This window comes from Molossus molossus, unplaced genomic scaffold, assembly GCF_014108415.1.
Source record: "Molossus molossus isolate mMolMol1 unplaced genomic scaffold, mMolMol1.p scaffold_m16_p_8, whole genome shotgun sequence".
In the NCBI taxonomy this organism is placed as follows: domain Eukaryota; kingdom Metazoa; phylum Chordata; class Mammalia; order Chiroptera; family Molossidae; genus Molossus; species Molossus molossus.
The window spans coordinates 99,687,367-99,712,438 of NW_023425402.1; the positions used below are offsets into that span (position 1 = coordinate 99,687,367).

Here is a 25,072-nt window from a genome sequence, read left to right on the forward strand (position 1 = left end):
GTTCTGAGTAGAATAGCTTGACCTTGAGGGTCATTATCAAAGTGACTCAGTAGATGGGAAGTCAGCTAATGTCTTTCAGCTTCTTCCTCTTGCTCGTTAATATCGTCCAGATTGAAATTTTATTTAGTTTCAGGGTTAGAGTTCTGAGTACATTCGCACAAGCAGCACTAGGCTTTTGTCTCTAAGGCCTTGTTTTATAGCTGTCATATCTTCAGCACCTACTGTATACAGACCAGTTCCTTGAGAATTACCGATATTGTCATTTCTGTCCCAGGGAAAGGGACTAGACGGTGTTCCAACCCATTAGATAAGCCGTCCAGTTCACTGCTGTCCGGCGTGTGATTAGGCGAAGGCTACGGTAACCAGTGAGGCGTACGTGGGAACCTGTGGCTGCAGCTGTTTTAATGGGCTGTTACTTGGTGTCCTTGTTTCACAGTTGCTGGTGCCCTAGAATGAGAAGACCTTGGGCGAAGTGTGGGTGGTGATTGGGCCTGGGAACCGGAAGCATTTCTGCTGCAGAAATCAATGTTGTTGGCCACGCGCTGACGCTGAGGGAGGCTTCTCGGCGTTGGTGTGCAAGGCGATGTGCGAGGTCCGTGGAGAAGTGGGAGCCTCGCTGGGGAATCCCAGACGGAGTGGCATCTGGAGGGCGCGCCAGGGGCTCTCACGGGCTTGCTCCTGTAGAGACCATGTGAGGCAGTAAACCGCGCTCAGGAAGTTCCCCAGCAGGGCCTCGGTGCCCAGCCGCTCAGCCTTTCCCTCTGGCGAGATCCAGGCGTTCAGAGCTGCTCCGCTCTGCCTGATCGTCACTGTAGTGATTCCTCATCCTGTCGCTTTCCGACGTTCTGCGTGTGCATTTTTGTACGTACTTAGAAGTGTCGGGGTGCTGGGAGAACCCCTTTGCAGCGGTTCTGAGGGCCTGGTTGTGTAAGGGGGGCATGGCGATGGGAGGCCTACCTGCTCTTGTGCAGACCAAGAGCAATGGCTGAGCGGCCTGGGCGGCGGGCCTGCGAGGGGCGCCTGTGGGAGCAGAGACCACGCACTGGAGTGAAGGGAGCAGGGAACTGGGAACAGGCGGAAGGCCCGAGCCAGCGTTGAAAGTAAAATGGCGGGTGGTTGGACGCTGGTGTGTGGGCCGATGGAAAAGCACAACCTGGGTGTGGTTGATGAAAACAGGAAGGAGCAGGGTCAGTATGTGGATGAACAGGCACGAATTCACGTACAGTCTGTAAAGGTCCTGACACGTGGGAGGGGCCGAGTCAGAGAGAGCTGTCATTTTTCGTGGGCTCCTACCTCATACCTCCCGAAAACCACAGTTAGTCCACAGACAAGGTCAGCAGCAAACCTCTCCTACGTCTAAAGATACTATATTAAGGACTAAAACCTTTGAAGCAGGAGTGCAGGGTTTCAGAGCCCAGGCCCTAGTCAGCTGGTTCCAGTCTGAATACAGCCGAGTCCCTCATTGTCTATATGACCTTGGGAGGCGATGGAACCTTTCTAGGATTCGAATAAAATGGGATTAATAATGGAACCCACCTCCTGGGGTTTCTGTGAAGATTAAATGAGATAATGCATATAAAGCAGGGAGCTTAGTACCTAGCAATAATAATAATAGTAATAATAATACTGATAGTGATGGCAATGGTAAATAGCAGTAAAGAGGAATTAAACTTCAGATGATCTAATAATATGCATTAACTTTACTGATCTTTTATTTTCTTTCCTATATACAAAACCCCTTGGGCTTTATTTAATTTTCCTTAATTACCATGTTTCGAATTACACCATCAGTAGCATGATTATAATTGAGATGAATCAGTTTCTTATTTTCAGGTACTTAAAGTTTTGTCAGGACATCACATCCCTCCACCACCTGTCAGGTTTCACATTTTTCTTCTTCAGGATTAGAGCCACATCTAATTGTATCTTTCTGCTTCCACGCCTGCCTTGGGACCTGGAGAGTAAAAAGGCAGTTTAAAAAAAAAAATCATGCTAAGCAAAGTTGACCCACTAAGGAGGAAAACATAAAAAGAGAGTTGGTGGGAAGTGGGGCGTCTGGAAGGCTCCTTCTCGAGGGAGTGACTCCTTCACCTCCCTGCCTCCTGGGGCCCCCGGAAGCCTGCTGTCGGCATTTCTCTGGAAGGCTCCAGCAAACTCTGCCCATTTTGAAGTTTTAAACATATTTTTACATTTCTGTGCATTCACTAAGCACAGAGATTATCCTAAAAATGTTTTTTTGTTTTTCTGGTAGCTGGAAATGATGGCAGAATTAAAGGTGCAGGGAGAAAGCAGGGGTAGGTTTCAAATGAGCATGGGAAGACATTTCAGGGTCACCAGGAGCTCTGTGTGGGCGTGTGTCCACCTCTCACATTTTGAAAAGAGCTTTGGCGTATGAGAACTTTGTCAATGTAAGTTGAAAGCTCTAAGCATTAGTTGTAAAATAAATATTTAACAAAGCAACATTTTTTATGCTATGTTATTATTATAGAAGGGACTTGTAAGAAATTTTTTCCTTGTTATAAGTAAGGGCAGTATAAGAGATTGATTTTAGCGTTATCTTTGTATAAAACTTTTTCTTAAATCTTCATGGTTGAAAGTATTACAGATGCCCTCCCCCTATTTTCCCCCATTTACCCCCTCCTCCCCACTCCCACCACCCTCCTGCTTTCCCCAAACTATTGTCTGTGTCCACTGGTTATGCGTATAGAAACTTGTTTGTTTGTTTGTTTGTTTTTTGGTACATGCCCCTGGTGGGAACCGAACCCAGGAATCTCTGGTCCACAGGCCGACACTCCAAATGCTGAGCCAAACCGGCCAGGGCGAAACTTGTTTTTAATTATCATAACATTTTTAGGTGCATTTACATTTACATGCATCAATGTATTCCCCCTGATACCAATATGAAGTAAGTAAATAATGACAGCTGTTTTCTGTAATGGTCATCAGAGGTGTAGGAGAAAGAGGGCCTCCAGTTGTGCTAAGAATTTTAACATAGTAATGCTAATCCTCTTTCTTAATATCTTCCTCGTGTCTTTAGATTACTATAGACAGCTAGTAGACATGTGTTTTCTGCTTAAAGTCTTTGGGGGAAACCAAATATTCCCAGTGGTCTTCAAGGAAAGATTATTATTGCTCTTTCTATTCAACATTGCTGTTTTGAACAGAATTCCAGTTCCCCCATCCCCTCCCCAAGTTTCTCTTTCTGGAAGAACTGCCCAACCCTCCTCTTTCTAGGTCTAGCAGTCCAGCCTCCTCCCCGAGAGGAACTGCCTAGCCCCCTTCTTTCAGGAGATGCGAAACAATGGAGGTGACTGAACAGGCTCATGTACCATTTGTCACAGCTTAAGAAGGCCATTCCTGACATTTTTCACTGATGTTTTATGCATTGAAAGGATTGTAGAAGGTAAATGAGGCTGAAACCTCCCACTTACGTATTCTCTTACTCCAATATCTCAGAGCCATCAAACCTGAAGACCAGCCTCTGTGCCATCAATTAGGAAAACTGATGTATCAGCCGCAGAAGCTGTTTTTAATTTTCATTTGGATTTCTCTCTTTCTATCTCCCTCTCTCCCTCCCTTCGCTCTCCCCTTTCTCTCTCGCAAATGTGTGCATGTTTTTTTCTTTCTCTCTTACTTGGTCTTTCCTCTTCCTCCTCTCTCTTTGTTCTCTTCTTTCACTCTCTCCCCCTCCACTCCTCCCATTTGTTCTCCTATCCTCTTGTCTCTTCCTGCCTCCCCTTTGCCCCACCCCCAACAATGCTGGCAGAGAGATTTTGGCATGTTGATGATATATTGTATTTTCAGTCCAGTTCTCTGTGGTGTGGGGGCTCCATGATATCATCTCAGGGAAAACATTGTTCCCACAATCACAGCGTTCGTTTCCAGCCTGAGGGTGTGGCCAGAGACCCCAGCTTTCACCCTTCTCTTTGGCGGTACCTTCCTCCCCCGTGGATGTGGCTAGAGAAAGAAGAGAGATTAACTTGGTGATTAGACTTCTGATACCTTATCTAAAAGCTACAGCAGGAAACTTTACTATAAACCTTGTTTAGCAGCTTATTTGGAAGAAAGATAAAAGTTTCTTTCATTTGAAAATGTATTCTTCTACACTCTCCTGGCACTGTAAATAATTCTAACACTTACATTGTTACACTGTGACTTACTTGTTTTACATGTCTTTCTCATTGCTCTCTCGTGAGCACCCTGGAGGAACCGGAATCACATCTGACTCATCTCTGAATGCCCCCTTTCACACAGTGACTCACACATAGGATGTGCCCCCCAAAATCTTTATTAAATGCATTATATACAATGCAGCCATATAAAGAATGAGAAAGAACTATATTTACATGCAAGAATTATGTGTATTTATATACATTGAATGGGGGAAAAAAACAAAGTTGTGAATCAAGCGTAGAATCTCATTTTTGCAAGATATAATTATGCCCTAGAATATAGCCCAGAGTCATGCATATGACATCATTAACCAGAGTTACCTCTGGAGAATGACATTTGGGGAGAAAGGGGTCTTTGTGGAGGAAGAGGGAACTTTTTACTCCAAACACTCTGACTTGTTAGAATTTTGTTTTATACAGCTTAAAATGAAGCTGACCAGTGTCAACTTGGTCAATCGCTGCCCCACTCAACTAGATGGTGCTCCCTGCCCAGACTTCCCAGAAGTGCTTGTCTTTCTGTCTTTCATCCCTGTTCTCATCCCTTCACCTCAGCTCTGACAGTCACCTTCTGTCTTCTTCTGTGCTTATGATTGCTAGTTATTCCCCTCCCGTCATGCCAAGCTTCTGCCCTCCATTATCTCCTTTCTGACGCCAACCAGCCTGTTTATGGGTGGGTGGGTGGGTGGGTGGGTGGGTGGATGGATGGATGCATGGATTCATGGATGGATGGATGGATGGATGCATGGATTCATGGATGGATGGATGGATGCATGGATAGATGGATGGATGGATTCATGGATGCATGGATAGATGGATGGATACATGGATTTATGGGGGGGTGGATGGATGCATGATGAATAGATTTATGAACAGATAGAGGGACAGATGGATGCATCAGTGAATCAACCCTTCCTGGTCCTATTTCTCTCCCAGTTACTGCCCCACCACTCTTTTCCGTTATAGCCCAACATCTCAAAATGTAGCTCCCATTCTCTCCTACTTCCAAGTCAGGCAGTACCTCTCTGTAATCACTGGACGGGAATTCCATCACCCCTTCGGTTTACCTGAGCTTGTTTCTGGAAGAGGTGGGGAGTGCAGGCCTGGCTCTGTGCGCAGGATCCTTGGACCCTACAAAGCCCCTCACACTTCTCCCTAGGAGTGCAGTCCCTAAACAGTGTGAGCCACAGATCTCTGCTTCCCAAGGCCTCACAGCTCTGAATTTGCTTTGCTAATTTTCTTTACAAGGGCTTTTTGGTGTTCTCACTGCCATGGGAGACTCCCTTGGGTGCTGTGCCTGCTGATCCCCGCCCCTCCAAGGTTGCAATGTACTGGCACTGAGATAGATACTCTAAGGCTGCTTTCTCAGGGCCACACACGGCGGTGCCCCTGGGCCTGAAGCAGGGGAGAACGTTCGGCCCCATCACCTGCCAGCGCAGCGGAAGACGGAGCCCAAACCCGCAGTTGGGCACTTCCAGCTCCCCACAGGGCTCTGAGCAGACCCCTCAGCTTTTCTTCCCGGACCCTGTGCCCAACAGGTCTTTCTTAGGGAATGTCTCATAGTGGCCACAGTCTTCACGCGTCCAAAACCAGTGCCTGCCTTCACTCCAGAATGCCACCTGCTCCGCTCTGTTCCCTCGGGAATGGGCAGAAAGCGTGCAAGCGATGTGGGCAGGCCTGAGCTCTGCACCAGCCACACCTGTGCTGGTGGCCCTGAGGGCTCGGCTTGGACAGAGGACCGTGACTGGAAACTAAAACCCGCACTTAACTCCGAGCTGTGACCCTAACAAGAACAAGAATGGGCGCTCCAGCCATCTACCAGCTAGATGAGCGAGGCCAAAGGATAGGCCTTGTCTTCTTCTCACCACCAGTCCCCAGAGGTGTCTGGGAGTATTTCGTCTGGGTGTGAGCGAGGCAAGTACAGAGGGTACACGCTGGCCAGAAAGGCCGGAGCCCCGTGGCCGGTCTCGCAGGCCCAGCAGCAGCGCGCCGCTCGTGTCGCCCCAACAGCCACCTGGGGACGAAGGTCCGGCAGCAGGGTGAGAGCTGGTCGTTCCTCTCCCCGAAGGGAGCAGCGGCCCCCCCATGCTGCAGCCACACGGAAGAGGAGATGGGGGATTGGTGTCACCGCCTTTCCATTCACTTACTGTCGCGTGGATGAGAAAATGTCTTTGCCAGAAGCCAGGGGAACGGCACCCTCCTCCTTGAAGTGGAAAGTGAGAGAAGAGAGAGGAGCCCAGACTCCCCTCACTTGAAAGCCATCACTGTCCCTCAGTCACTTCAACTGGGACCCTCACCCTGGACTGGCTCCCATTCTCATTCTCCTCACCCAGCTCAATACCACCTCCCCAGGAACCTGTGGAGGACCTGGGTGAGCTCACCGGGGCTGCTGCACTGGTCTAACTGGTCTCCCCACCGGCCGTTTTATAGCTTCTGTCCTATTTTCTTTACTGATACTGGGATGGGCTTTGGCCTCATTACATCCTTCAGTGGTTGTAGCACCTACAGAGCATGGAAGATTCTCTGGGATCAGCCCTGTCCTCACTCCATCCTGGTCCCCTACTGCAGCCCACCTCCCAGTCTGGGCAGCCAGGGGCGAGCCCTGCACCTCCAGCTCTTCTCGGCTCCTTTCAGCGCCCTGGCTGACCGTGCGCCCCTTATCCTGTGCCTTTGTTTAGTCTTTTCGTCTTCCTGGATGTGGTCAGCTCCTTCCTGCTCCTTTCTCTGTGTTCAGACTCCTGGTCCTCCTTAAAGATTCAGTGCCCTGGTCACCTGCTCTACCAGCCTCTCCCTGCCCTGGAACCGACCACTCCCTCCTCGGCCGCCTCTCTGCTGCAGCTGAATGTTTACCAGTCGTGTGGCCTAAAACTGGATTGTAGTTATTTGCTTACACTTGTCTTTCAACTACACAGGGATCTTCCTGGGCGAAGGGATCATGTTTTATTCATTTTTTAAAAATTCCTAGCTTGTAAAACAGAACTTGACATGTATTCCTGTGTCCTCAAAAAAAGGGAGAAGGGGGATTTCTGTGGGAATGAACATGAATGTGCTTTTAAGCTGTAAACTGACATGCAAGTGGAAGCTGTGTGGCCTCCCAGCGTAACACCGATGTTCGGGAGGCAGGTTTGTGGATGAAGAGATGACTGGCTGCTGGAGAAGGTGGAGGTGGAGAAGCAGGAGAAGGTGCTTCCTCCAAAACGCCTTCAAGAGGAATTATAGCAAAAGACTTGGAATTTGGGGATGCTAACAACAGAAATTAGATCAAAAGGATAAACCACAATATCAGTAGATAGAATTTTGAAATATGAGCAGGATTTATGAACAGAACATTTTTTTTTTGTTCATCCTCACCCAAGGATATTTTTTCATTTATTTTTAGATAAAGTGGGAGGGAGAAAGAGAGAGAAACATCATTGTGAGAGAGACACATTGAATGGTTGTCTCCCACATGGCCACAAGGGCTGGGGATCTAACCTGCAACCCAGGTATGTGCCCTTGGCCAGGAATTGAACCTATGACCCTTCAGTCTGCGGGCTGACGCTCTAACCACTGAGCAAAACCGGCCCAGGCATGAACAGAACCTTTTTTTATTTGAATCTGAATTGAATTCTTCCCCAACTTCTACAATATCTCTGCTGGACAGTTATCCAAACCAGGCTTCTCAAACTAACTGTCATGAGGAACATGTGTGTGTGTGTGTGTGTGTGTGTGTGTGTGTGTATTCTGATCAATCACACAATGACACAGTTGAAAAATACAATAATAAAACTACTAGAAAAATAAAGTAGAATAAATCAGACAGGCAAAATACAAGTCCAAATGTATCATTAGATTCGGCATATCTCATTCTGTCAAAATGAAAGTCTCCAGCGCTCCCTCTCCTTTTGCACTAACCTTGCTGCAGATCAGTAACCAACAGCCCGCAGACAGGCTCCTGTTCACTGACCACACCTCAAACAGCACCAAGTTAGATGATCGTATATTTTCAGTATAGACATTACAAGGAATGAAAAAGTTAATGAGAGGAAACTCATGGACAAATATTACAGTGGTGGAGATCTTAAGGGTATAAATTGATGGGAAAATAAATACCTTAGGGAAAACTTAAAACTATGTAACAAAACGATCCAAGTGGTGAAAAGTTCTTTGTGTGAGTGTATCTCCCCCGAGTAAATTCTTTTTTTTTTTTTTTTATCCTCACCTGAGAACATTTTTTTCCATTTTTTGTTCAGATAGAGTGGGAGGGAGAGAGAGAGAGAAACATCGATGTGAAAGGGACACATCACCTGGCTGCCACCCACACGACCCAATCAGGGCGGGATCAAACTGCAACCGAGGTACGCGCCCTTAGCGGGAACTGAACCCGGGTCTCTCTGGACCGCAGGCCGACGCTCTAACCGCTGAGTAACCAGCCAGGGCCCCTGAGTAAATTCTTGATCCTCTTGGAGAATAATTGTTTTCAATGCAAACGTTTTCAATGGATCCTTCGTTGTTAACAGTAGGGTAGCAATAGGCGCTCACATTAAGCCAATAAAATTAATAAGCAGTGCAACAGTCTCTCATAAATTTTTTGGTGTCTTTGCACTGTCGTTTGAGCACAGAATGAGCTCTTATTATCACTGAGCTACAAACCTCTCATTTTGGCCTGAGATGATTGCAACTGCTAACGCATGCTACAGTAGGTTTCAGTAACTGGTTTCGGGTTAAAGTATCCTTTTAAAGGACTTAATTATGATCAGCAGGGGTAACAAGTTGTGGCCATTTGACTTTGATCTGTTTTCTAGAGTGGCCTGCAAAAATCTGGACTCCTAACGATGTATTTTCTCAACGATTTCAGAAAACAAGCAGCTTTTACAATCTAGTTTCTCTACCACAGACTCTGGGGTTTTGAAATGCTTTCAGTTGGCCACAGGCCATCATTTGCTGGAAGGGGGCCGCATTCTTTGTCTCTCACCCCAGATGAAATTCTTTAAGCCCCTTAACTCAATCTTTCCCTCACATGAAGAATTTAGTTTCAGGTTTCTGCAAATGAGCAAGCTTCGCGCTTGAAGTGAGAAAAAGGATTGTTCGTTTTCTCATTAAACCCCATTGCGCCAGCCAGATGGATTTGGCGTGAATCCGTCCCCTCTGCCCCTCCCTCCATCCTGCCTTTTGGTGCCCATCATGCCCATCCATAGCCTTCTGGTTTCCTCTTTAATTTCATATCTATTCATATCCTTCGGTTCTACCTTCTTAATTCTGTGTACAATTTGTCCTTTTAAAATGTTGATCAAAGCAACTATCAAATGTAACCATTCAGTGCAAGTTCAATATTAGCCCATCCTTGGGAACCATGTACCATGTACAAATTTATGAAGATATGCATGAATGCATGTTTTAGTTTTGTTTTGTTGAGGAAATGTAGTTTAGGTTTTACGTGTTCAAAATGCTGTGACAGCATTTCTCATCTGGGCACCTCTGCATGCTCTGCAGACACGTAAGCCTCTTATAATTGTCCCATTCATAAAAGTAAGGAGACTAGGGCTTGCTCTTGTGGGTTTTTAATGACAAATGCACTTAAACTCTGTGAATCTAATTTCTTATTGAGATGACCACTTTCTTAAGAAGAACAGATGTTACCACAAAGCTAGTTTCAAAAACAAAAAATTATGAACAATAATTCATGCATGACAATGATCTTAATGCTAAAAAACTGGAATGTTGAACAGTTATTTGATGTCATCTGTGAAATGTGCTACTGGGAAAGTTAACGACGAAACCCTGCCTGTTTTTCATCGGCGGAACACAAAGCGCATGAGGGAATCAATGTGGATTATTAAAAGAAAAGAAACAATTATCTGATGCTTCTTACATTTCAGTTCCCGCTTTTGCTAGTTGCATCTAAATCCTATCGTAATTGTGACTGGACTTTGGATTGAGGTTATAGTGCTGGGATTTTCATGGTCTGCCTGACTTTTCACAGGGTTGCTTCTTTTAAGTGCTGCAAAGTGTTTGGTAGAGGGTTATAGTACATCATACAGGGCAGGGGACTGTGTTTATTTTTTATTTTACGTTATTTCAGCTGGTTTCACTTTTGTCTTTATTGTGTTTTTGCCTCCTACAGAGGTCTTTTTTCAAGAATGCTGCAGGAAGAAGACTCAGTTACGAACTGGTTAGCACACGGGGCAATAAGGAGTTCGCCTCTCAGCAGTTCAAATAGCTACCAAACCACGTGCATTTAACCCACTGTGGGTCTGAGTCCCAGTTAGCTAGTCTGCAGCTGTTTCTATGCTAAAACAGATCAAATCATTTCAAAGTTTCCCATGGGGCGTTAACATCGCCTATTAGATAGCCTGAGTTAAGTGTTTTAAAAAAAACTTTTTAAAAATAAGTTGGTATTTGGGGATCAATTTAGTTCTATAACAACTGAGTGCTTTCTAACTTGAAGGTTATGTTTAAATCAACTTTGTCACTTTTTTCTAGTTTTATTAAGATACAATTGACATATAACATTATATTAAGGTTTATAATATATACGTATATATATATATATATAGTGTGTGATAGTGTGTTAAGTAAATAAGTTTAACATCTATTACTTCACATAGTTACAAATTATTTTTCTTGCCATGAGAAATTTTAAGATCTGTATTTCTGGTTTCTCACTGTATGAATTTTGAAGTATCTTTTACCATATCAAGGTATCATATCATATCATTCAAGGAAACAGCAGATGATGTTTTCGGGCCGAGGGCAGGTAGATCATTAAATGTATATGATACTCTCTTTGCTCAAAATCCCCATTCTATGAATATGTTAAGTATTATCATCATTAATAAAAGAGAGACTCTGTATTCTCATAGTAGAATTAATGAGCACTTTAGTATAATAGTCACTTGAAACGGATGTGAAAGACACATCTTGCCAACTGGAGCTGAGGTGAAGGACCACAGTGCTCAACATCCTTCTCGTTGATTCCACAGGATTACCTTGACTGCATCAGGGACCAAACGAAACTTCCTCTGGGGACAGAAGAAAGATCAGCCCTTTTTGGAAACATACAGGATATCTACCACTTCAATAGGTAAGTGAATACTCAAAAGATTGTTCTCGTATTGGGACATTATGACTTTCTCTCAAATGAACATAGCCTAAGAAAACTTTACCTGGAATCCCTGCTTTGACTTCATACAGTGGCGTGGGCTCTCATGCCGTGAGGTCTTCCACCTGGAAACATTCTTGTTTGTTTATGGGTCTTGCATTTATTCAATGTCCTGTCCCGCTCCATCCTCCTGGCTCAGAAGAGAGACCTTTGCCCTGACACAGCAGTGGCATCTCTCTTCCACAACCCAATATGAACAGAGCATCCAGTAACCCATGCTGGCCTCGTCTACAGCATCCTCACCTCCACTGCACCTCCCGAAAATGTTCTTCTGTCTAGGGAGTGGACAGGACACAGTAAACACACAATAAAAACTTTAAATCATATATATATATTAATTCATATTAGTTAATCATTAAAATTGAAAATGATTAATTTAATTCAAACATGTATTAAGTACCTATGATGTAGCAGACACTGGGCTTAGAGAGTTTCCATAGTAAACAAAACAGACAGGGAGCTGGAGGGGCTGGGCAAGCAAGTGAGTTATTCTAACGTAGTGTGATACTTCTTGAAAGACCAGGTAGTAGGCAGGTTAAGAGTACAGACTCTGCCCTGGCCAATTTGGCTCAGGGGTTAGAGTGTCGGCCTGCGGACCAGAGAGACCTGGGTTTGGTTCCCTCTAAGGGCACGTACCTCATTACTCGGTTATCTGGGTTCGTCTCCCAGCCGAGCCATGTATATATCCTTCTGTGAGTCTTTAATGGAGTCAAATAAATAACTCTTCAGTTCAAGTCTTTGCTCAGCTCTTCCTATCTCAATGCGCTTAGGTGGTGCCCCTCCTCCCCAAACACACACACCCCTTACCTACTCTGCTCTTTCTTTTCCTCCCAGAACTTAGCAGTTTCTAACATATGATGTGATTGACTTTTGGGATACGTGTCTTGTTCCTTTCTTCCCCACTCCCACTTACAGAACACTCCCTGAGGGCAGGGATCCATCTGTTTTGTTACAGCCCAAAGGCCTGAAACAGCACCTGGCCCATAGTGAGCATCAGAACTTTTGTGGAATGAATGAATGGATAGATAGATAGGAACAATAAGAATACCTACCTCCTTTGGTTATTGTGAAGTTTCAGTGAGCTGATCCACCTACAGTACCCAGCTCAATGCCAACACAGAATAAACCCAAAAATATTAAGCGGTGAGGACCGACTTTGTTTAGTAACATCCCGTTATGACGTTCTGCGGTGTCCTGTCATCATGCGACTCAACCACGATGCAGGTTATAAACCCTCCCCACTCTTTGTACTGAAATGAGTGTATGGGAGCTCTCTGAGATCCACATCCCCTTTGCCACCTCTGAGTCCCTACCCGCTAGCACAGCCTGGCTGCTGGGAGATGTGCCTGCCGAGTTGCATCAACTCATCCTTCAGCTTGGAAAACGAGGATGTCAGAGATGCCAGTGTTGCAACATCTCTGTCATTTGATTCAGTAGCCTTTGAACACCAGCTTGCATGTTCCACGAGAGTGGTTCTCAGCCTGGGCTGCACACTGGATAGAATCACCTGGAAAGCTTTTCTTTTTCTTTTTTTTTTTTTTATCCTCACCAGAGGACATTTTTCCACTTTTTGTTCAGGTAGAGTGGGAGGGAGAGAGAGGAACAGAGAGAGAGAGAGAAACATCGACGTGAAAGGGACACATCGAGTGGCTGCCACCCGCACAACCCAACCAGGGCCGGGGACAAACTGCAACCGAGGTACGCGCCCTTAGCGGGAACCGAACCCGGGTCTCTCAGGACCGCAGGCCGACGCTCTAACCGCTGAGCCAAACCGACCAGGGCTGGAAAGCTTTTCTTTTAAAAAAAAAAATATGTGGGCTGCTACCCCCAGGAATTCTGATTAATGGGACTGGTGTGGGGCCAAGGCACCAGGAAGTGTTAAAAGGTCCTCAGATGTTTGTAATGTGCACTGTGGTTGAGAAACACTGTCTAGATCAGATAAACACAGTAATAAGAAAACAGAGAAAGGACATAAAAAGCTGAACTAGGGCATGTAGAGTCCACATGTCCATGCAATGTGCTGGTGTTAGAGCAGCCCCCCTCCATGTTGCTGATGGTAAAATCCTCCGAGCCTTCCAGAGCCCACCAATGGCACTGTAACTTGGGCAGAGGGATGTGGCCAGATCGCGGGAGGCCCCGGCCTGTACCTTCCTGGGGTTTGGCTGTGAGCTGATGGCAGTGACTCGTTATCTGCTGCTTACTTCAGAGACCTAGAGCCCTGCGTGTGTTCACCCCATCTGCCTCATCTGGGCCTCTCTGACTCCCACTCACTGTGTGTGATACAGGGAGGGTTCCCCGCCCTGGAGTCCAGAACTTCATGTGTCTGCTCATTTAAAGAAAGATGAGAATGGAGTCACCCTGTGTCAGCAACATGGGGTCTTGCCAGTAGAGCCCAGTCTGCAGCAGTTGGAAGACTGAGAAGACCTTTCAAGTTCTGAATTGGTTCTCTGTTCTTTTCTCTTTGGCGTTCTCTCAACGAGGAAGTCAGACATGTGTGAAATAACCCGAGTCAGCATGAATGAGAGCCCTGATGATGATGTGTGAGGCATCGATGCAGTGACACCACTGTGTGTGACCATGTTCGGGCCTATCCCCTGTGTGGATCCCATTTACATAGCCTCCTGCACATGCATTCTCTAATGTACCCTCTTAGCTTTGTGAGGTAGATCAGATGCACATCTCAGAGCGCGCGGGTCCTGTCTGGTAGACAGGAATGGGTCGTATAGTGTAGACGGTCTCTTGCTCAAGGACATAGCGCTGGAAATCCAACCCAGCCCATTTGAATACCTGGTTTTGTCAAATCTCTATTGGTATTATTATTTTTATTTCATTATAAGTATGTTCCAGAATATCTTCTTGTTAACTTTTATAGTTGAATTGTTTGTACTGTTTTGTCTCTATTCATTTTTATTATTTTCTGTGAAATCTGGAGTCTAAATATAGAGCTCAGATGTCTTTGCTAATATATTTAGTTAAATAAGAATACTGATGTGCCTTTTTATGTTAATGCTTCTTATGAATCTTTTAGACCATACCACCCCACATCAGTTGACTTCAAAGGTACAACTACCCAACAAATCTAGGTTTGGGCTTGAAATAATTTAAAAGTTTCTATTATTTACTCAGGTCCAGGTTTCTCAACATCATATAATATTATTATGACCAACTAAGCAAGATTTAAATCTGTAAAATTAAAGAGGGTAAAAAAGAAATGGTTTTATGATGACTAGGTTTTGTTTTTCGGGAAATATTTCCAAAATACAGAGAAGCACAGAGTAATATGATCAACACCCGTGAACCACCCCACTCTATCAACGCCTCTCTTTATGCCATATTTGCTTTAGTAATTATTTAAAACATAATGACATTACAAATAATATCGAAGCCTCATGTGTACTCCTCCCAATTGCATTTCACTCTGGGGTCAATGGCACAGTGTTGATAAACCTGTTCTCCAGGCTGAGGACAAGGGAGGGGAACCTGGGATTGGTAGTGTTTGCCAATTCCTATGGTACAAACACTCCCACCACAGCAGATTTCATGCCCCTACCAAGACATCGCTGAGCATGGAATTAGGAAGAGATGCAGAATTCGCTCAGGCAAGCCAGTACAATCTGACTCAATGTGCCACTGTAACTGCAACTGCTATCCAAGACTCGATGTTTCATTTCCAAGTATGATTTTGTTACCATGACTATATATTTAAATATTTATTTAAAATATGTAACATGGTGCCCGGCCGGTGTGGCTCAGTGGTTGAGCATTGACCCATGCACCAAGAAGTCACTGGTCCCATTCCGGGTCAGGGTACATGCCCAGGTTGTGGGCCCGATCCCTAGTGAGGGGTATGCAGGAGTCAGCCAATAAATGTTCTCTCTCATTGATGTTTCTATCTCTCTCTCCTTCTCCCTTCCTCTCTCTCCAAAATCAATATATATATATATATATATATATATATTTTTTTTTTTTTTTTTTTTTTTAAATCCTCACCAGAGGATATTTTTCCATTTATCTTCAGATAGAGTAAGAGGGAGGGAGAGATGGGGAGAGAGACAGAGAGAGAGAGAGAGAGAGAGAGCGAGCAACATCGATGTGAGAGACACATCAACTGGTTGCCTTCTGCTGGTGACAAACTGCAACTGATCTATATGCCCTTAGCCAGAATCATACCCATGACTCATTGGTCCATGGGCTGATGCTCTACTGCTGAGCCAAAGGGGCCAGAACAAGAAAAAATATTTTCTAAAAAATAAATAAAATATGTAACATGCTTTCATTTATTTCAAGCATGGCATAAATCGGGTCAATTTTTTACAAATGTTTTTCTTTTTTTTGTTTGTTTTTTTTGTTTTTTTATCCTCACCCGAGGACATTTTTCCATTTTTTTGTCCAGGTAGAGTGGGAGGGAGAGAGAGGAACAGAGAGAGAGAGAGAAACATCGACGTGAAAGGAACACATCGAGTGGCTGCCACCCGCACAACCGACCAGGGCCGGGGACAAACTGCAACCGAGGTACATGCCCTTAGCGGGAACCGAACCCGGGTCTCTCAGGACCGCATGCCGACGCTCTAACCGCTGAACCAAACCGGCCAGGGCTACAAATGTTTTTCACTCAACATTTTTGAGATTTATAGCTCTACTTTGTTTAACTGCTGTGTAATATTCCATTGTGAGACTGTATTGCTTTGCCTTTTGCCAATTACAGTAAGACCCAGCATCTTTTCTTGTTTATTGGCTCATATCCATTGCTTATTTGTCTGTCAGGATGTTTCTTTTTCATGTTGTTGTGTAGGAGTTGTTGATAAATTCTGGCTAGGGATCATTGTGGATTATGTGAGTTGCAAATCATGGCCTAGTATGAAATTTGTTTTTTTAACTTTAGTTGTGGTTTCTTTCAAAAGAAGTTGTAGTCATAAGTTTGACTACACTAAATAAATATAGTTTTTACAGTATGTGGGTTTTGTGTAGTGTTTAAAAATCATCTCCTATTCTCAATTTATGAATTATTTTTTATAAAAGTCTTAAAATCTTGCTTTTTACATATATCCTTAACCTAACTAAAATTGATGCAAGTGTGGTATATGTTAGGAAATCCAGATTCTTATTTTCATATGGCTAGCCAATGTTCCCATCACCCTGGGCTGAAAATACATTCTTTCTGTGTTGATTTGTAGTTCTACATTCTTCCCATGTCAAGTTTGCTTGTATGCATGGGTCTGTGTCTGGACTCTGTATTCTGTTTCACTGGTCTATTTGCTCATCTCTGCCCTAAACCACTTTGCCCTAATTATTAAGCCCACATTGCTCTTATTCAACATTGTCTTAATTTTGGGGTTTTTGGGGTTTTTTTTTCATTTTTAGGCAAGACTTTTTTTTACATTTTTAAAAAATTAATTTATCTTTGTTACAGATGTTTCTCCTTTTTACCACGACACCCTCCTTCCTATCCCACCCCCACCCCCCCAAGCATTGTTGTCTATGTCCATTGGTAACACATACATACATATAAGTTCTTTGGTTTATCTCATCCCTTCCCCACCCCCCTCTTCTGAGGTTTGTCTGTCTGAACCATACTCCTTTCTGTCTCTGGGTCTATTTTGTTCATCAGCTTTTGCTGTTAGTTATATTCCACAAATAAGTGAGATCATGTGGTATTTTTCTTTGATTGGCTTATTTCTTAGTTTTTCTTGACTCTTTGCTCTGGCAAGTTCATGAAGAACTCTGTTGGAATTTTTATTGAAATTGCATTTAAATTATAGATTAATTTTGGCAGAATTGACATCTTTACAATATTGAGTCATCCCATCCATAAACATATATCTCTTTAATCAAACCTTTTTAAATGTCCTATAATAATGTGTTATAATTTCTCCATCATTTTTATATATGTAATTTTTAGTTGGCTATTATTGTCAGCGAAGAATGCTCTTGCTTTTATATGTTGATAATGTATCCAACTAACTTTCTAAACTTTCCTATTAGTTCTAATAGTGTTTTATAGATTTTTAAAAAAAATTTTTATGCAGACAGTGGTATCTGAAATGAGGAGAGTGTTTCATTTTGTTTTGTTCCTTTACAGTTCTACCCCTCATGTTTTTTCCTTGTCTTATTGCTTTGAGTCCCACCATATAACGCTGACTTGATGTCGGCGTACTTGCCTTCTTTCTGACATTAGCAGGAATGCTGTAACTGTTTTACCATTAAGTACGATATTTGCTCTGGGATTCCAATAAACCCCTTTTCCCATTTTTCTAAGATATTATTGTTAATGAATATTGAATTTTATTGAATGCTTAATAAGAAAAATTAGCATATGGTTTTTCTCCTGTTCATAATGTGGTAAATTATATTAATAGGCATTCTGATCTGAATCATGCATACATTACTAGACTAAACCCTACTTGATGTTTTATATATTTATACACTGATAAGTTTGATTCGTTTGTATTTTTTAAATAATTTTTTGCCCTGGCCGGTTTGGCTCAATGATTAGTGTCGACCTGTGGACCAAAGAGTCTTGGGTTTGATTCTGGTCAAGGGCACGAACCTCAGTTTCTGTTTGATCCCTGGCCCTGGTCGGGGTCATGCGGGAGGCAGCCAATCAATGTATCTCTCTCACATCAATGTTTCTCTCTCGCTCGCTCTCTTTCAACCTTCCTCCCTCCCTCCACTCTATCTGAAATTTTAAAAATTAATTAAAATAAAATAAAAAAAGAATTTTTCATTCATATTCATAAGTGACAATAGTATTTCATTCTTTCCTAGTACTGTCTTTGTTCAGTTTTGGTATATGACTAGACTTAAATTGGTATTTCACAAAATATTCCAACATGAAATGTTTTAGAATGCAATTAAGACTTCATTTTTGGGTTTTTGTTGTTGTTGTTGTTGTTGTTTTGGTGCCAAGATCTCTCTTTCTCCCCTAATCCCTATGATAGCCTGGATATTTAAGTCTCTGGTTTGGTGTCTGGAAGAAATCCCCAAATGGTCAAGAAACTAGGTCAGTCAAGAAAAAAAAAAAAAACTACTTTCCCCATTTTAACTTGCCCCTAAAATCCCCAAAACTTTTTTTTGTTTTGTTTTGTTTTGTTACTGCCAACTATAGTACATAGCATCTTGGAATAGAAAAAAAGTTATCTAAACTGTAACTTGAATCTTTCTTTTTTTTTTTTTTTTAATTCTCACCCGAGGACATTATTGCATTTTTATCTTCAGATAGAGCGGGAGGGAGAGAGGGAGGAAGAGAGAGAGAAACATCACTGTGAAAGAGACACATTGACTGGTTGCCACCCACATGACCCCAACAGGGCCGGGGACAAACTGCAACCAAGGTATGTGCCCTTAGTGGGAACCAAACCTGGGACTCTCCGGTCCATGGGCCAATGTTCTAACCACTGAGCCAAACTGGCCAGGGCATTGAATCTTTCTTTAAGAATAAAGAGTGAGGAGCCCTGGCCGGAGTGGCTCAGTTGGTTGGAGCATCATCCTACACCGAAAGGTCTCGAGTTTGATTCCCGTCAGGGCATACTGAGGTTGTGGTTTCAATCCCCGGGGGTGCGTACAGGAGGCAACCAATCCATGTTTCTCTCTCACATCGATCTGTCTCTCTCTCCCTCTCCCTCTCCCTTCCTTTCTCTCTAAAATAAAAAGAATAAAGAGTGAAGAAAGAGAAACCATTCCTCTGTATTGAATTTCTAATTTAAAATTATTCTTTGGCAAATTACAATAATCAAAGCTCCCTTCCCTCTCCTAAAGAAGCAGTAAAATTTCCTTTTTCCTTCAACTCGTCTCCAACACCTATGTGCAATCCCTAAGTCTGGCAGTATAAAGACGAATGACACCACTGTCTGGCCGAGGAGCCGCCAGATCATCGAGGAATGGACAAAATGCTTTGCAGACTCTGAGGACCATGCAATTAGTTGTATCTGAGCTTCACAGAGCAAGTAACACATCTTAAGATTTTTAAAAAAGGTATTTGGGCCCTGGCCGGTTTGGCTCAGTGGTTAGAGCGTCGGCCTGCGGTCTGGGTTCGGTTCCCGCTAAGGGCATGTACCTCAGTTGCAGTTTGTCCCCGGCCCTGGTTGGTCGTGCGGGTGGCAGCCACTCGATGTGTCCCTTTCACATCAATGTTTCTCTCTCTCTCTCTCTCTCTCTTCCTTCCACTCTATCTCAACAAAAAATAAAAAAATGTCCTCGGGTGAGGATAAAAAAAAAAGGTATTTGGGCCATGCTTTCTTTCTCCCTTGAAATGTAATGTAGAAGATGAATCATGGGACACATAACAATAAAGCAAGGAAAGGTGGGGGCTGTTCTCTTTTCTTCCCACCAATTTTCATGCCACCAATATATCTTTAACTTTTGCACAGTGGTGGAAATACTTGTACCCACAGGCTTTTTTCATGGGAACTTTTCAAGGCCAGTACTAATGTATCAGTAAAATGAATGATCATGTAATTCTGCTCACCTCCTCCCATTTTCTGTTCCCACGTGCACGAGAGCCTCTGTGGATGCTGTGACCTACTTAGCGGGGTGGGAAGAGGGGGTGGTGCTGAGTCTGTTGCAGACCGGAAGGGGCGAGGCCCCGTTCCTGAATCTCATTCAGTGTAACGCAGTGCAGTCTCCAAGGTCAAAATACAGTTTCCAACCTCAAGTTCACATCAGTGGTTGGAGAAAATTTTGTATGTGATACGTTCTATCACAGAGAACAGTTTCCTCTTGTTTCCCATCCAAACAAGGGACTCGAGCTCGAATGAAAAATATTATTGTCTTTTTTATAGTCCTACTCAAAAAGGAGGAAATATTTGGAACAGTTTCTCGGGGAAAAGGGAAAATACCCCAAACCTGAAGGTAGGATGGCTCTAATTTTAGTTCTGAGTACAGAACACAGTCCACGAGTCACCCCTTCCTGCCGATGTCCACATGGAGGTGTTCATTAGTCACACTGACGCAATGAGAAGCCTAGTCCCCACCGCATCGGGCTGTAACTCCAGAGAGACAGTCCTTTTTCTGGTTTTTATGAAGTGTCTTTAGTGACTGCTGTACACAGCCCATGGCCCCATCTGTGCACCCATAGTACATGGCATATTATTTTATAGTTTGTCTTCCTTTTGTTTTCTTGTTCTTTGTTTTTTGTTTTATCCTCACCCGAGGACATTTTTTCATTTTTTGTTCAGATAGAGTGGGAGGGAGAGAGAGAGAGCGAAACATTGACATAAAAGGGACACATCGAGTGGCTGCCACCCGCACAACCCAACCAGGGCTAGGGACAAACTGCAACCGAGGTACGTGCCCTTAGTGGGAACTGAACCCCGGTCTCTCTGGACTGCAGGCCGATACTCTAACCACTGAGCCAAACTGGCCAGGGCAGTTTGTCTTCTTTTTGTACTTCCCACATCCCCTGATATTCATCAAACTCCAGCCACGGGGGCTTCCTTTCTATACCTTGCACAAGAACACACCAAGCCTCTTCTGTCCAGGACTCACAGCCAGTATCTTAAATGACTTTCTCTTGTAACGCTCCCCACACTCAAGTGTCCCCTCCTCGGAGAATCTTCCATGCCTGCTCCAGCACCCTTGCCCCCGCACCCAGCCTCAGGTGCTTCCTACCACATCACCCGCTTCATTTGCTCATATCTCATAGTAAAATGTCATATTAGGTGAGTTTTTTAAATTTTTTAATTAATTTATTTTTGTTACAGATGTTTCTCCTTTTTTCCCCATTTGACACCCTTCTCCCGATCCCCCCCCCCCACCTCGTCCCCAGCAGTGTTGTCTATGCCCATGGTTACATATACATGCATATAAGTTCTGTGGTTTATCTCTTCCCTCCCCCCTGAAACCCTCTTCCGAGGTTTATCAGTCTGTACCCTACTTCTACGTCTCTGCGTCTATTTTGTTCATCAGCTTGTTAGGTGTTTTTTTATTTGTTTTGTTTTTAGTAAAACCAATACTTTATTATTTTTCACATAAACATTTTTCTTATTAAGTGATAATGTGCTATAATGTGTGAGTTTCTCCTGTAATTTCATTTAGGGATTTTTTTTTTTTTTGGTAGCAAAATGGGTTTTTAATATTTTATTTTTTCTTGGCATGTGATGTTACCCTCTTAACAAATGTTTAAGTGTACAATGTGTTATTGTTTCATCCATGTTATCTCGTATTTTACTGTATCTTCCACATTTCACAGTTTGTTTTATTATTATTTTTTTATCCTCACTCGAGGACATTTTTCCATTTTTTTGTTCAGACAGAGCGGAAGGGGAGAGAGGAAGAGAGAGAGAGAGAGAGAGAGAGAGAGAGAAACATCGACATGCAAGGGGCACATTGAGTGGCTGCCACCCGCACGACCAACCAGGGCCGGGGACAAACTGCAACCAAGATACACGCTCTTAGCGGGAATGGAACCTGGGTCTCTCTGGACCGCAGGCTGACACTCCAACCACTGAGCCAAACCAGCCAGGGCACACATTTCACAGTTTTACCCCTTCATGAGCATTTGGGTAGTTTCCACATCTTGGTTTTATGTTAACTGTTGCAATGAGTATGGGAGTCCTCCTATCTCTTCAAGATCCTGATTTCAATTTTTTTGGACAAATGTCCGAAAGTGGGATTGCTGGATCATGTGGTAGCTCTGTTTGGTTTGGTTTCTGAAGAACCTCCATTCTATTTCTCATAGTGGCTGGATCATTTTGCATTCCCACTAACAGTGTTTGATATTGTGTTGTGTATGTATTCAGTTATTAACACTATCACCCCAATGAGAACATGAGCACCATAGGACAGGGCCTTTGTCCATGTTCTTTACTCTCTAACCCTGGGGCCTATCCCAGTGCCAGGCGCAGGAGGCTTTCTGTAATCACTGTGTTGAATGGAAGGCAAACAGGGTGGTGGGCCAACTCTGTCAAGATGATAGCCCCAATGACAAGGGCGTGAGCAAAATCCCATTACTTCCTCCTCACTCTTCCCCATTCTCAGAGTGTTTATCCTATCTTAGAGAAGAGTTGTAAAGGAAAGCTGGCCAAGTCACTCAAACAAGGCCTCCCAGGTAGGCAGGCACCATGTTGAAGACACCATGATGCAGAGTCTAGCCCACAGCTTTCTGGAGCCAATCAGTAAACAAATCTTTCAATAGATGAATTTATAATAGAGCACAGAACTGACATTTAGAACCCTACACCAACCCCAGCCGTGGCCATTAATTATTAGCTGTGTGACCTAAGAGAAGCCACCTCCCTTTTAATGAGCCATGATTTCCTCACCTTAAAATTAGGGGTTGGGACTGGAAGGTGTCCGAGCAACCTCCCAGATCTGTGGTTCTTAAGCAATGAGAGTCCGTCATTCATTTACCTATGAGTTGTACCTAGAGCCTGGGTGGGTGCCCGAGACACTTCCTCCTGCCGGCAAGTCAGCTCTGGAGATGACATTAAAGCTCCAGGGGCAGCTTGACGAGCATAGCATTTAGGACAAAGGAGTTAAATACTGTCACGGAGTATTTCTATTAAGCTATGAGAAATAACATGATGGGTTCTTCTCAAAATTCTTCTGTGCTCAGAAAGAGGGTTTCAATGGAAAGACCTGGGCACTAACCCTACCTCCAAGCACTGCATCTCCCAGTAATGAGAACCACTCACCCAGAGCTGTCGCTCCATCGGCTGTCCTTTCTTCAACCTTTTATCTCTATCCAGTGTTTAGGTCCCAATGACTAGATTTCACCTGTCTTTAATTACACCCACCTTTCTATAAAGGACTTTTTTTTACTTTTTATGAGAGTATATTCAAGCCAACCTGATGACATATGCTGGGGAGCAAGATCTCAAATGCTCCTATAAAAGATATTGATGTAAATATCAGAACTATATCTTCTAAGCTAAAAACAATCTTACAAAAGGAATATTTTTATAAGAATATTAGGAAAGAGTGTTTGAAATTGGGACTCTCCTGAAATCATGCATTTGGTAAAAGATCTTTTCAAAGTACAAGATAGAACAATGGATTTTAAAGTGACAGTATGGTACATTGGTGTGGTTTCAGACTCTAACAAACCTCTAAGAAACTACCACTTGTTGAGTTTCAGGGTAATGTCTAAGAAAGATATCCCCATTTCTCTGAAAGGCTATTAAAATATGCTTCCCTTGCCCTGGCCAGTTTGGCTCAGCTGTTAGAGAGTCGGCCTGAGGTCCAGAGAGACCTGGGTTCAGTTCCCGCTAAGGGCATGTACCTTGGTTGCAGTTTGTCCCCAGCCCTGGTTGGGGTCGTGTGAGTGGCAACCAGTTGATGTGTCCCTTTCACGTCGATGTTTCTCTCTCTCTCTCTCCCTCCCACTCTATCTGAACAATGGAAAAATGTCCTTGGGTGAGTATTAAAAAACAAAAACAAACAAATAAACAGAAAACTAAAAAAAAAAAAAAAAAAATACGCCTCCCTTTTCTAATGACATGTGTCATTATGTCATATTTTTCCTGTATACTTCAACCAAAATAACAGATTGCAGTAGATTGACTGCAGAAGCAGATACGGGAGTCCCATCTGGGTTAAAGTAGACATTAGAGTTTGGAAAAATGTAAAACAGGGCTACTCTCCTCACTGATCTTTTTGGTTTCATAAAAATCTATATTTCACAGAAAGTGATTTATGCTAACATATAATTATATTTATTATGAAGTGAATTGATCAATTTTTAACAATTGTTTTCATTTTTAATATAGCTCATGTTGATAGATAAAATCCACATCAAGAATTCTTAGGAGTGTAAACAGGCCCTGGCCGGTTTTGCTCAGTGGATAGAGCATCAGTCTGTGGACCAAAGGGTCAAGGGCATGTACCTGGGTTGCAGGGTTGATCCCCGGCCTTGGTTGTGGTCGTGTGGGAGTCAACTAATCGATGTGTCTCTTCTCACATTGATGTTTCTCTCTCTCTCTCCCTCTCTTCCTTCCACTCTGTCTGAAAAAATCAGTAGAAAAATATTCTCAACTAAGGATTAATCAAAAAGAAAAGAGTGTAGACAGGTTCCAACACCAATAGCTGAGAGCCGCTGCCTTGGAGGGAGGAGCAGCTGTGAAGGAGGTACTTCTGCACACTTTACAGTGGTCGATGGTGTCTCACCTTCGCATGGAAAAGGGCCAACGCGGATCCCGAGTGTTGGGGGAGAGGTCTAGGTGAACGACAGAAGCCGGAATGATCGGAGAAAGAGAAGTACAGCTGTAACCAAGGAGCAGGGAGGAACAGACCAAAATAACAACAACATTCTCATCCTTGGAGATAAAAGGCTTTATACCCATAAAGTAGCAAAAAAATATCGAAAGAGCTTACTTTAAAGAAAAACACTTTGAAATAAAAATCAGATATTAAAAATGAAAAAAATTCAATAAAATAGGATGGAAAATAAAGTTGAATTCTCTCAGAAAACAAGACAATAAACAAAAAGAGAGAAAATAGGAGGGATAAAAAATGTGAAAAATAGGAGCTTCAAAAAGAGAGAGAAGAGAGAATGGAGGGAAGGAAATGTCAAAAACATCATCCAGGGACAGGTTCCTTAGCTTTTTGGTTCCAGGATCTGTACGTGCTCAAAAATCCTGAGGACCCAAAAAGCATTGTTTGTTTATAGTTTATGATATTTTGTTTATTGCAATAGAAATTAAAACTGAGGAATTGTTAAAATATCAAGTTATTCAGTAATAACAACAATAAATCCACAGATTTTTAGAAAATGAATTTAACTACTATTCTCACTAACATTTTTGGTACGTTGGAATTGTTTCACATT

At 43.2% G+C, this 25,072-nt stretch overlaps 1 protein-coding gene across 1 annotated transcript in view; it reads left to right on the plus strand.

Annotated features, from left to right (window-relative positions):
• Window positions 1-25,072, plus strand: part of PLEKHG1 (pleckstrin homology and RhoGEF domain containing G1) — a 211,446-nt gene that overhangs the window by 139,915 nt on the left and 46,459 nt on the right. Inside the window, exon 5 of the mRNA XM_036248920.1 lies at window positions 11,132-11,232. Within this exon, the coding sequence (XP_036104813.1) occupies window positions 11,132-11,232 (101 nt within the window). The remainder of the gene's footprint in view (window positions 1-11,131; window positions 11,233-25,072) is intronic.